General features: G+C 39.2%; 1 protein-coding gene across 3 annotated transcripts in view; it reads right to left on the reverse strand.

The window, feature by feature from the left end:
• Positions 1–5668: 5668 nt before the first annotated feature.
• LOC142151117 (sialic acid-binding Ig-like lectin 12) overlaps positions 5669–13675 on the reverse strand; it is a 45675-nt gene continuing 37668 nt past the window's right edge. For all 3 annotated transcript variants that reach the window (XM_075206448.1, XM_075206449.1, XM_075206450.1), the window contains exons 6-10: positions 12365–12463; positions 7816–7843; positions 7635–7696; positions 7505–7551; positions 5669–5862 (exon numbers count right to left, since the gene is read on the reverse strand). In XM_075206448.1, the coding sequence (XP_075062549.1) occupies positions 5734–5862; positions 7505–7551; positions 7635–7696; positions 7816–7843; positions 12365–12463 (365 nt within the window). In that variant the 3' untranslated portion in view covers positions 5669–5733. The remainder of the gene's footprint in view (positions 5863–7504; positions 7552–7634; positions 7697–7815; positions 7844–12364; positions 12464–13675) is intronic.

Here is a 13675-nt window from a genome sequence, read left to right on the forward strand (position 1 = left end):
TTATCAATGTAGATGGGCTACAGATTACTCCATGTCTTAAAGTATGGGAATACATAAAATATTTTATGGAGAGACCAGGAAATATCTGTGTTTTTACCCCCACATCATATGGACACATGAAAAAAGTCATTTAAACTAGTAAATATTTCATAATAGGCAAATTAATAATCCAGCTCCAGCGCTCTTTGTACTGGGTCAAAAGTGCTGTGTGCAAAACGGATGCTGGGTGCACTGTTATAAAATACACTTTAGAGGACGATTCATTAATTTATTTCAGGATGATTTTAACAAGGAATTAGTTAAACATATTAATAAGTTGAGCTACTATTGCGCTACAAAAAGTAAAAACACGTGACAATACTGTCGCTAGTAATAATGACAAAGATATATTAGTTGTGGTGTTGGAAAAGTAACACTATTGCACTGAATCTCTTCATCAATTGTTGCAGAGATACTTACATTGCAAATCTTTCCCTTATCATTCAGTTACAGTATTGATTACAGTCATTCAATCCAGATCTTATATTAAACAGTATGCATGTTGGAGTTATGGCTTTGCTAGCTGTATGTACGGTAGAAAGTCAGCGATTCTGGAAGCATGATTGATTAAGGTGGTAAGTAAGTCTGGCATGAGGCTTGGGGCCTGATTTATTAAGGATCTTAACTTGAGAAACTTCTTATTTCAGTCTCTTGGACAAAATCATGTTACAATGCAAGGGGTGCAAATTATTATATAAGTTAAATACTGACTGTTTTTTCATGTAGCACACAAATGCTTGATAGGTTATTTGTACACTGAAATTTAAAGTTGATAATTGTGTGCTACATGAAAAAACAGTCAGTATTTAACTTATGTGCAAAACAAAATACTAATTTGCACCCCTTGCATTGTAACATGGTTTTGTCCAGGAGACTGAAATAAGAAGTTTCTCAAGTTAAGATCCTTAGTGAATCAGGCCCTTGATTCTTTACAATGTGATCTGTGGCTCAAATATATATATAATAAAGAGTGCATTGTATGAGATATATGCTAATAGTTATCATTCAAAACTGAAGTTTACTGTTATAAGAATAAAGTGCATAATGTGATAAGAAAGAATTTCGATAAGCGGTCATGTGACGCAGGTGCTGGGATACATACCTGTGACTATAACTGACCTGGCTTCATACTATCTAACATTTAGAATTCCAAAAGCAGGAAAAAATATGTACCCAACACTGTTTAGTCCAAACTCCGCCCATGAATGAGCAAATTATGTAATACTCCACCCACTTTTTAGTTCAGCACCACCCCTTTACAGTCCATGAATGGGATGTTCCTCCATAACCTGTACCATTGGGAGCTATGCGGCTTCCCTGTGATCACTGTATGGTCATTGTCTGCTATACTGACCCAGCTATACATTGTGACTTTTCTGATCATTGTTCATTGCTGCTGACTTGTATATTTACCTGGATTCTGTGGGTGACTCTATTACCAAAATGGACTGTATCTCAGATTCCAGATCTGTTATTGCTGTAGCGGCTCCTGTCTGTCTGCCTCTGGATACTCATTCTTTGGTGTTCCTGGCACTGTGCTCTGACTGAAGATCGTCTTCAAACTCATGTCTTTAAATTGCCTCTGCTGCCCTGTCTGCTAGAGATCTTGGGCCCGATTCATTAAGGATCTTAACTTGAGAAACTTCTTATTTCAGTCTCCTGGACAAAACCATGTTACAATGCAAGGGGTGCAAATTAGTTTTCTGTTTTGCACATAAGTTAAATACCGCCTGTTTTTTCATGTAGCACACAAATACTTGATAGCTTATTTGTACACTGAAATTTAAAGTTGATATTGTGTGCTACATGAAAAAACAGGCAGTATTTAACTTATGTGCAAAACAGAATACTAATTTGCACCCCTTGCATTGTAACATGGTTTTGTCCAGGAGACTGAAATAAGAAGTTTCTCAAGTTAAGATCCTTAATGAATCAGGCCCCTTGTTTTCAGCCATTAGTCAAAGTGGATTTATTTTTATTAATTTTACTAATTGTTGCATCAACACCACAAGAGTTTGGATGAGTTTTAATTAATGGATTACTTACTTGGTGCCTGTGTATTTTTCTGCAGTTATTTCTTTGTGGCACTACCGGTTAGAGCAGGCCATTGATGCCAATGCATTCTGGCAATATAGATATGCTTGATTAAATAACATATCTTGAGCGCTCAAAACCCAAAAGTGAATATACACTATCAAACAACTGAAAAAATAAATCAAAATATCTGTTCCTTGTCGCATACCCAATCAAGGGTGCAAAAAAGAAACCAAATATATACAAAACCAGGTGCGCCAAGGAAACCAACCATGGTAAATAAGTGTATTAAAATAAAAGAAGGCGGACTTCGTCTAAAATGCAAATAGTATTTTATTGTAACCAATACAAATAATAATAATAATACATAAAACTCGAATAAGCCACCAACAGTGGAGTAATATAAAAACTACCTCTAAAAGAGGATATCTTTGTATAGAATATTGTGCATGTCTGCAAATGCATAAATAACAATACATCATCACCATCACCATTTATTTATATAGCGCCACTAATTCCGCAGCGCTGTACAGAGAACTCACTCACATCAGTCCCTGTCCCATTGGGGCTTACAGTCTACATTCCCTAGCACACACACAGACAGACTAGGGTCAATTTTGTTAGCAGCCAATTAACCTACCAGTATGTTTTTGGAGTGTGGGAGGAAACCGGAGCACCCGGAGGAAACCCACGCAAACACGGGGAGAATATACAAACTCCTCACAGATAAGTCCATGGAAGGGAATTGAACTCATGACCCCAGTGCTGTAAGGCAGAAGTGCTAACCACTATGCCATTTAAATGATAAACATTTATAATAGGGTCTTCAATCTGGAGACTGACTTACAGATGTTCTTGTAAGAAACAAAGTGTGTGGCCAGTACAGATTTTAAACAAATAATCAAAAATCCTGAATATGCGTGGATAAACCAAGGATAACAATAGCAGTGAAAATCAGTCAGCAGACGATCATAAAGAGTGTAAATAGAGCAGTCTGACCCAGAAACAGCGGCACCTTCAGAAAAAGTTCTTCTATATAATGAATAAAGTGGTGTGTATCATCCATGCACCCTCTTATATTCATAAATTTTCTGGTGCAGGGAGAGGGCATCCAGGCTGTTAGGGAAAAGGGTTCCCCTCTAAAGTTTCAGCAATGAAGGAGATGTTGATTGCCCCAATCTGTTGTGCTTGTTTGTACGGGTAAAGGAGGACTGATTTGCTCATTTGAAAAAGGAATTGTTAACCGATAGTATAATCTGTCCAGTTTGTAGCGTTAAAGAGATCTGCTAGTTCAGGCATGCACTAATCCTTGTCCAAGAATGCGTTTCGTCTGCTCAAGGGCTGACTTTTTTCAAAGACATATAGATAGGCAGGCACTTGTACTTATAGAAATGCCACGGTGACCTGAATCATGTAACGCAACAAACTAAGATACTGATTTCATTTTAGTATGTGGCCAACTGGGACGAGCCCCCAGTGCTATCAACACAAGTCCGATTCAACTTGTATGTTCACCCAAGCTCTGAACAGTCTGTGACTCCATGCAAGAGGTTTCCCTGCTCAAATGTGACCAGCCCAGCTTGTCATAGCCTGGTGCTGATCGTGGCTTTTGCAGGGAGACCCCACACTGTTTGTACCCCTGCATTAGCTGTAAGCATACCAGACTATGGACATTGATGCTCATTTCAATTTGCAGAAAGATGCTATAATGTTTTGTGTTTTTGTTGTTTAGACCTTTTTATTTTTACATAAGAATCTTATATACATGCAATTCAAAATACCAGGCAAGGATGCAATTTTGTTTCCCGACATATACATGTATGTTTGAAATATACATGTCTGTTTTGAGACTACCAGGCATAATACATTTCTAGTACCAGTCTTGAGGAGGTTCACCAAGACATCAACTCAAGATAGCTGAAATCTATCTTGGTGCCAGCTCTCGGCAAAAGATGTTGGAGACTGGAAAACAAAACAAAAAAACTATTTGTGAAACTGACCTGGAGGAAAATGGGGACACTGATGGAGATTCCTCAAATCAGCAATACATGAGGCACAGGCAGAATCCACCAGGGGAGACTAAGGAGTCAAACCGAGGGGTACAAACTTGCCGAACAAAAAGCAAAGTACAATAATCAAGGAGACAGTCCAGGCGATGGTAAATCATGTCCACATACATAAGCTGTGGGTCGGACTGGGGAGCAAACGGGTGGTAATCGTTAATACAATTACCCCAATTACGACATCCAGTTGACCTACAAATAAAAAACGAAGGTGTTAAAAAATGATGTAAATATTAACAGACTTACCTGCAAACCGACTGTGCAGATCACCGATAGAGCAGCATGTGATTTAGAATGAAGATCTGTCTGGCACTACAGTTTACTGTCATCGCGACTTCTATTAATGTTAATTTAAAGTGGCAATGTCCAGTAAAGTGTTTAAACACTTAACCTACGTGGTTCCAACATTGCCGCTTTAAATTAAGATTAATAGAAGTCGTAATGACAGTAAACTGTAGTGCCAGACAGATCTTCATTCGAAATCACTTGCGGTCATCATGCTGCTCCATCGGTGATCTACACAGTCGGTTTGTAGGTAAGTCTATTAATATTTACATTGGTTTTTAACACTTTCGGTTTTTTATTTGTAGGTCAAGTGGGTGTTGGGTTTTTCGCAATCGAAAAACCATACCCAGCCTGTAGTAAAACAATAAGCTGAATAAGGTACATAGGCAGTGGTCAGTCCTGGCAGCAAACAATAAGAAAGGACGGGTCACTGGCAAAAGTCAACACCAGAATCAGAAGTAGACAAGGCACAGGGTCATTGGAGTGAAAACCCTATAACTGGCAGTGACCTCTTGTTCCTGCTACTATATAAAGGGACAGGAGGTAATCAGGAGGCAGCTGGAGACAAACATCTGGGCAATGGCAGAGGGCAAATTTTTAGGAATAATTGGACACTTGAACTGTCTAAGCTTTTATATTTTCTCTTTAATCTTGCTGAGTGATCCTCTAGTTTTGTCATTGAATCAATATTTAAATGATGATTCTTAACTAGAAGGAATAAGTAATTCTTAGATATTTTTCCAGGGATGAAATAGGATATTTGCCTTTAGCAGAAACTGAACTGAGAAACATAGCAATCAATGGTTAACCACAGCCTAACATTTTGTGTGAAAGCCGGAGGAACTGATAGTGAACATTCCACAAATATAGAACTGAAAGTGTGCAAGACTTTCCTCTGCTAGTGATTCTAGTGCCTCCCCCCACAAGTAACATGTTGTAATCTGTCATCAAGCATTATGTGCTTAGAGGACCCACTACAATGTAATGCATATATTGGTGACATAGTAGTAACCTTGTTATTTTGATGGATTGAATGCATCCGCAACCTGCTCTGATCAGTGTATTGATCAACAGAAATGTTTAGCCCATATGAACCAACAAAAGTCACAAGAAATACCGGAGAACTCTCTAAGCTCTACTTCCAACGGACGAAAGTTCATAATAGTTTAATGCATTTAAAAATTGCATGTTGTTATGTTTATGGCATAGTTTTTTATAATGATCAGTGAGTACTTTCCTTGCCTGGCTTGTTGAAATGGCTTTTTATTGTACATTTGACACTTGCATCAATGAGTAATTACATATATACATTTTAATGAACAGTACGCCTGACATCTGCGTAGAGAACTTGGGAGTCACTGTTGTCCTCTTCTTTCCGATTGGCTGCACCCTGCTGGAGAGATTTCACATTCAAATGTGCATAGACAACCCCTTCAGAATCCTGCAAGAAGAAAGAAACTGAGTGAGAATGGTTTGTATTATTTTGTTTCTGCACAACTATTGACTTTGTACTTACTGTTGCGTTTGTTCTATGCAGAGAATAATGTGCACATTGTCATTACTCTCATGCCAGCACCTTACACAATTAAATAAGTATTAGGTTGTTGGTGACAGTATCTAGTTTCTTTGCAACATCCAAGAACCATCCTAAGTCCTAACCACTGCATAACGCTCTTTAACACTTCTGCCCAGGATTAGGTATCACTGCTCAATGAGAAGGGAAAAGTTGGAACAAAGCAAATATTGGAAAGGGCACGAGCCCTAAACTAGTGTAGATGAGAACTTGGGGCCTGAGTCACTAAGGAGAGTAAAGCAAAAAAAGGAGTAAATATGATCCTGGACAAAACCATGTACAATGCAAGGGGTGCACATTTTTTATTATTTTGCATGTAAGGAAAATATTGACTGTTTTCTCATGTAACACACAAATGCTTGATAGCTTTATTTTTACATTGAAATTTAAAGTTGATCTAGGACATGCCTTATCCCAACTATAAATCTGTCCCCACATTTTAAATTTACCTCCCACTCCAATGCAACATTGCAAAGTGTAAAGTTACTCATGCTTTTAGCTCTGCTCTCCTTAACGACTCAGGCCCTTGGTGGTTAGAATAGAGCAGACTCCCTATTCTGATAGTTATTGTAAATCAGACTCCTTAATCTGATGGCTAGTATTCAGCAGTCTCCCCCACTCATCCTGAGCTGAGCAGGCCTCCACCCCCTTGTGCACTTGGCAAGCAATCACCATTCCTTGCACTACTGCTTGCTCTATGGATAACTAGTTTCTGGGAAATGTTTGGCAGAGGGAAGGAGCCCCTGGGATCTGCCAATAACATCTAGCAATGAGTAAGCCGGTGATAGCATATAGGCAGCATTGGTTTGATCATGTGATGTAACAAAGCTTTTTGTCTCATATAACATTACAAGCAGTACAGAAGCCGGCTGTGCACTCATGTCACCTCACCACCACTCCCAATCACCTGGTTATACCACAATTTTCCCCTACTATCTCCACCAAAGCAGTAGGTGGATGCCCAGGAAAAATTGCTGTGGATATCTGTGTATTCATTGAGGACAAAAATGTTATATATGGACAAGATGGTGACTCCAACATGCCAACTCTTGTCTTGGCCTCACGTGAGAATCCTGGTGAACATTCCTGGTAGCAGCTAAAGACTTAGTTACAAAGCAGATCCTCACAGTGCCCTCAGTTTTAAAGAACTAGAGCATTATTAGCTCTTCTAATGGGGAAGAAAGGTGAAGACAAACAGAATAAAATAAACCCAAAAACATGTACTGAAAGTTTTATGGTCACATAAGTAGAACACAGTGCACATATTTAGTAGCTGTATTACAAATCTGGCAGTGTTTTTGGAGAACCTTTCACTATACTATGTGACAAAAAGGACGGAACCAGAATGCAGAGCAATATGCTCCAATTTCTCTCCCATTTTCACTAAATAACACATAAGGTATAATAAACTATTTATGCCAATATGTTATTAGAATAAAGTGATATGTGTCCTGAAAAAATCAACTGTATATTCTTACTGAACTCTGCTTTATATGTTAGAAATTCTCACCTCTTGACCAGTTGCATTATCATTGTGTTCCACATTTTGTACATCTGCTGAGTGAAAAGAAAGAGGAGAACATTACAACGAGGCTGCAAGGATTACTGTCTCTTTATAGCTGTTGTATATTCACACGTACTTTTCATAGAGTTACTCTGGAGTTTTGGAGCAAGTTCAGTGGTATTATAATGCACATCTTTCCTGGAAAGAGACAGAGAAAATAAACTGTAATGTAAATATATGAAATTAAGATGGAGAAAGACAGATAAGCATTGTAGAGAGTAGCAGAAAGAATAATCATGCATTTTTAATATACTCACAATCCTCTTTCTTTCCGGCAAATAACACCTGAAAACCAATGTACAATTATTAGACATCATTATAGCTAGATGCAGAACAATTCAGTATCCAAAAGTAAAGCCTGGGTAAAGCAGAGGTAATCTACATAAGACAGAGACAGTACAAAAGCAGTAACAAGTGAACAGTAGAGACCAATAACAAACATAATACAACTGGACCCAACATCTCCACAGTGGCATAATGTTGATAGTACTCTGTTGGCACAAGACCACAGGCAGCATGGTGGCTAAGTGGTTAGCAATTCTGCCTCACAGTGCTGGGGTCATGAGTTCAATTCCCGACCATGACCTTATCTGTGTGGAGTTTGTATGTTCTCCCTGTGTTTGCGTAGGTTTTTTCCGGGTGCTCTGGTTTCCTCCCACACTCCAAAAACATACTAGTAGGTTAATTGGCTGCTATCAAAATTGACCCTAGTCTCTCTGTGTGTGTGTGTTAGAGAATTTAGACTGTAAGCCCTAATGGGGCAGGGACTGATGTGAATGAGTTCTCTGTACAGCGCTGCGGAATCAGTGGCGCTATATAAAAAAATGGTGATGATGATGATGATGATGACAACACCTTACTATCACATTAGCAAAATTACAAGCAAATAAATATTACATCACTACATACAATGCACATCATAACCTCGTGATTGCCCACCACCACAAGTAGTGTGCTGTGCCATAGATTGTAAGCTAGCGAGCAGGACCTTCTTACCTCTACATATGTATGTATTACCCAGTATTGTTTTATTACTGTTTGCTTCCAACTGTAAAGTGCTATGGAATCTGCTGGCGCTATATAAATAAATGTTGATGATGATGATGATGATGTACATTCAGTATCGGGAGATTGGTAGATCTAGGTGGTTATCGTAACTATTACGCAAATGACAACACAGAACTGATATACATGGTGTGATTACTGCACTAGTACAACACACTAAGGATCAGCACTCATAATCATACTATACTGTTCTCAGGGTATTAACAGATAATGAAAATGTACTGGCCTCCTATAAGGCTGCAGCAGTAGGCCAGCCATCCGACCACTGAGTCAGGATGTTAAACGGGTCCCCAGTAATGTAAATAACAGTTCCTATGAACAGGCCATTGGTTCATGATCCTTACATATGCCAGAACCACCAATCTCCCGATACTGAACGCACATCATCCAGTACAGCAGACTTATGCCACTGCCAGAAGGCCACATGTTCTCTGCTCCAGATCACTTGCTCCCAGTGACTCACTAATTAAGTAGTAAAATATTTACTAATTTGCTGGGTCACATCACAATCAATCACATCTCCAGACTCCACCCAGTATGCAGATTGACTCTGCTATCAAATATCAGTGTTGGAGATTGACAGGTAAAATAATCATATCATATTGATATACAGTAGCCAGCTGTGTAGGACTACAAGCAATACACTACCTAAGATAGATCAGGATGGGATCTAGAAAGGCAGCCCATGAAAAGGTACTACAGTGTGATTGGCTGCTTTGTATAATTTAGAAACGTAGAAACATAGAAGTTGATGGCAGATAAGAACCACTTGGCCCATCTAGTCTGCCCATTTATTAACCTACCTCAAACCCTACTTGAACCTTAGTTCCTTGTAAGGATATCCTTATGTATTTCCCATGTTTAAATTGCTCTACTGTATTAGCCTCTTTGTCTTCTGATGTGAGGATTTTGAACTTATCCACTACCCCTTTAAACAAATTTTCCTCAAATTTCCTCTGAAACTAAGTTTCAGTGCATGTCCTCGTGTTCTGATCACTTATAACTTAGACTTTAGTCATCTGCACATGCCCTTGTGTTTCTAACTCCCATTGTTGTATAGATTGTAAGCTTTCGAGCAGGGTTCTCTTACCTCTCTGTCTGTATGTATTACCCAGTATTGTCTTATTAATGTTTGTTCCCAATTGTAAAGCGCTACGGACTTTGCTGGCGCTATATAAATAAATGTTGATGATGATGATGAGGATGATGCTGATCTGTAAACCCCTTATCCTTATATAAGCCAAACCTATTTTTAAGATCTTTCCATATATCATATTGCTGAGTCACCCTGCAGGGGTGGGAGAGACTCGTAGCTCCCTTCTGTCTGTGTCTCCCTGCAGGAGGAAGAAGAGGCTCATAGCTCCCTTTTATCTATGTCACTGTATCACCCTGTGTGGGGAGGAACAAACTCATAGCTCCCTTCTGTCAATGTCAGTCTGTCACCCTACAGTGGGAGGGACAGGCTCGTAGCTCCCTTCTGCCTGTGTCACTGTGTCACCCTGCAGGGGGAGGGACAGGCTCATAGGTCCCTTCTGCCTGTGTCACTGTGTCACCCTGCAGTGGGAGGAACAGGCTCATAGCTCCCTTCTGTCTATGTCAGTCTGTCACCCTACAGTGGGAGGGACAGGCTCGTAGCTCCCTTCTGCCTGTGTCACTGTGTCACCCTGCAGGGGGAGAGACAGGCTCATAGGTCCCTTCTGTCTGTATCACTGGTGGAAGGACAAATTCAACAATCACAAGTTCTTTTTTCCTCCTTTAATTTATTTTACTTCCCATTTTAGCATAACATAGTAACATAGTTGATGAGATTGAAAAAAGACACTAATCCATCAAGTTCAATCTATTTTAAAACTCCTACGATCCCTCTCTTATATTTGAAATTGATCCAGATGAAGCAACCGACAATCTGCTTAAATTGGGTGGAGGAAATATCCCTCCTGGCCCAATATTGCAGTCCTATTTCTCCCTGGATCCACTACTATCCTTCATTTTAATTAACGGTCATAACCCCGAACACCGTTTTCCACTAAAAACTTGTCCTACCCTTTCTAAAAATATCAATTGAAACTGCCATTGCAACCTACCCTGGCAGTGAATTCCATATCATGACTGCCCTTACTTTAAAGAACCCCTTCCTTTGCTGGTTGTGAAACATCCTCTCCTCTAACTTTAGGATGTAACCGTGTGTTACATGTACAGTCTTTGGGGTGAAAAGTCCCCATGAAATTTATCTGCATTGACCCTTAATGTAATTGTGCATAGTGATCATTTATCCTCCTAGATGCCTCTTTTCTAAAGTAAACATGTCTAAACTGGCTAACCTTTTCTCAAAATGTAATGACTCCATACCCTTTATAAATTTTGCTGCCGTTCTCTGAATCCTTTCTAGCTCCAAAGTGTCTTTTTTTTTATACAGTGGTGCCTAGAATTGTACTTTGTATTCAAAATGAGGTCTAACAAATGATTTATATGGTGGCAAAATTGCATTGTCTTCCCTTGAATCTATGCCCCCGTTTTATGCATGCCAATACTTTATTGGCCTTTGCAGCTGCTGCTTGACATTGATCACTATTGCTAAGTCTACAGTCTACAAGCACTCCCAGATCCCCCTAAATTTATCCCATCATGAAGGTCATTATAAATATATTAAAAAGGAGTGGCCCTAGCATGAAACCTTGAGGTACACCACTTAAAACTTATGACCAATTAGAAAATGTTCCATTCATCACAACTCTCTGTTCCCTATTGGGCAATCAGTTTTCAACCTAAGTTCAAATGTTGTTTCCTAGATCCAGTTCCCTTATTTTTATCTACTGTGCTGCCCTGGTCTATGTGCAGACTAACTTCCTCGTAGAAACTAATTAGATTAGTTTGACATGATTTATCCCTTACAAATCCATGCTCATTCCCACTAATAATCTTATTGTGCACCAAGTAATCCTAAATACTATTCCTTAATATACTTTCCAGTAGTTTCCCAACTATTGATGTCAGGCTTACAGGTCTATAATTCCCTGGTTGTAATCTCTTTCCCTTTTTAAACAACGGCACCACATCTGTTATTCGCCAATCCCTTGGTACTGAGCTTGATGAAATTGAATCTATGAAAATTAAAAATAGCGGTCTAGCTATTTCTGAGTTTAGCTCTCTAAGAACCCTTGGGTGTATGCCATCTGAACCTGTAGCTTTATTTATCTTAATTTTATTCAGTCACCATTGGACTGCCTTATTCAGTCAAGTATTAATTAATGGTACAGTTCCATTTCCGTTTTTATGTATTATTCCTACCATTTGTTCCTCTATAGTAAATACTAAAGAAAAGAAAGTGTTTGATACTTCCTGCATTTTCCTTATTATCATTAATCAATCAATCCACCCATCTCACATATTAGGGGTCCTATATTGTCTCTTTTAATCCTTTTGCCATTTATCTAGTTAAACATGCAAAAAGGAAATCAGATTGGCTAAATTAGACAATCAAAAAGAAATTGCAAATTACATTTTCTCATTTAGCCAACCTAATTTCCTTTTTGTATGTTTTATTACATTCCTTTTCAATACGGAAGGACTCTCCAGTCCTTTCAGACTTAAGCAATTTAAATGTACACCACTTCCTTTCCATTTCTTGGCTTCCCTTTTTATTTGGCCACATTAATTTAGACTTCATTCTTTTACATTTGTTTCCCATAGGAATGAACTTATAAGTGTATGTTTCCAGCACAATTTTAAAGATACACTCACCTTTCTTCTTTAGGACAATGAATATAACACACAGAATGATCACAATGAGCAGGACAACAACTGATGCAATGATCCATGTCATCTGACTTGTATTCTGAGCTGTAAAACAATCAAATAATCATTAAATCCAGATGAACACTACAAACAGACACTGCTTTTTCCTATTGATAATAACCAAGCGCTGTCTATTTCCTGAAAAGGGTGTAATACAGTGGGGTGCTGCCTAATAGGGATGAGAGTGGTTTCTCTGCCACTCAAAAAAATTGAATATAGAATTGCTACTCCCTGGCGCTCCACCACTAAATAGTGTAATAAATCCAAATATAGCAATAGTGATATATAGTAATATCTCTTTATAACATAGCATATAGCTAAACAACTCTGGCCAGAGTGAAATCACGTAATGGATACAGAGATCAATAAATAAAGTGCACATGTATAAAAACATAAAGTCAAGTCCAAGATATAGACTTTACATAAATTGCAAAATATTTCTGAGATAGCGTCTGCAGATAAAGTCTGTCAAAGAATGTACGGAATGTCCCATACACTTTCTTTAAATGGCTCCAACAATGAGATTCCAAAGACTCCAAGGAGGACTTACGGTTAGTGGTGAGAGGGTACAGTCATTCTCTTTAGTGTTTCCACATAGTTCCGTATACCCCTTCCAGCTGGAAGGGAGAGATGTGTGTTGGTGAACTAAAGAGCTGTAGCCATAAGTGTCTGATAGATATATAAGTGAAGAACTCGCAAGGAGATATTCGGCATAAGAGGTATCAGCAGTAAATGTCTGAATAGTAGATAACCAACGCGTTTCACCTCAACATAACCGAGGCTTCCTCAGTGATAGTAGTGATTTTTCCTACCTCGTTTGAAACCGCAAGCACAGTTGCTGTGCTTGAAGAGCAGTTGAGGATACAAAGATTGCTGCCTGAACAGCAGATAAAGGACCAAATCACTTGTGCGGGAGAGGTGGGGGTCGCACAGAGAGTGCTCACCATGGGTGTACCTGACAAGCAGAGAAGAGCTGGTGTATTCATCAGCGGGAGGGAAACAGAGCTCAAAAGAAGAAACGGTGTGACCAAGTAACTATATCCATCTGCCATCTGACACACTGCACCACCCCTACACACACTGTACAGATACAGAAATTATTTCGGCATGGGGCCAAGGATGTAAGAATGCGTTCGGCATGGCTGGAGGGGACCAAGCTCAGGTTTGAACCACCCGCCGGCTCATAATCTTAGGGCAGCCCATCCCCTTGCCAGCCAACCAGTCTGCCCACTAGGAAGGAGTCTAGGCACACACAGA

This window comes from Mixophyes fleayi, chromosome 4 (genome assembly GCF_038048845.1).
Source record: "Mixophyes fleayi isolate aMixFle1 chromosome 4, aMixFle1.hap1, whole genome shotgun sequence".
NCBI lineage: Eukaryota > Metazoa > Chordata > Amphibia > Anura > Limnodynastidae > Mixophyes > Mixophyes fleayi.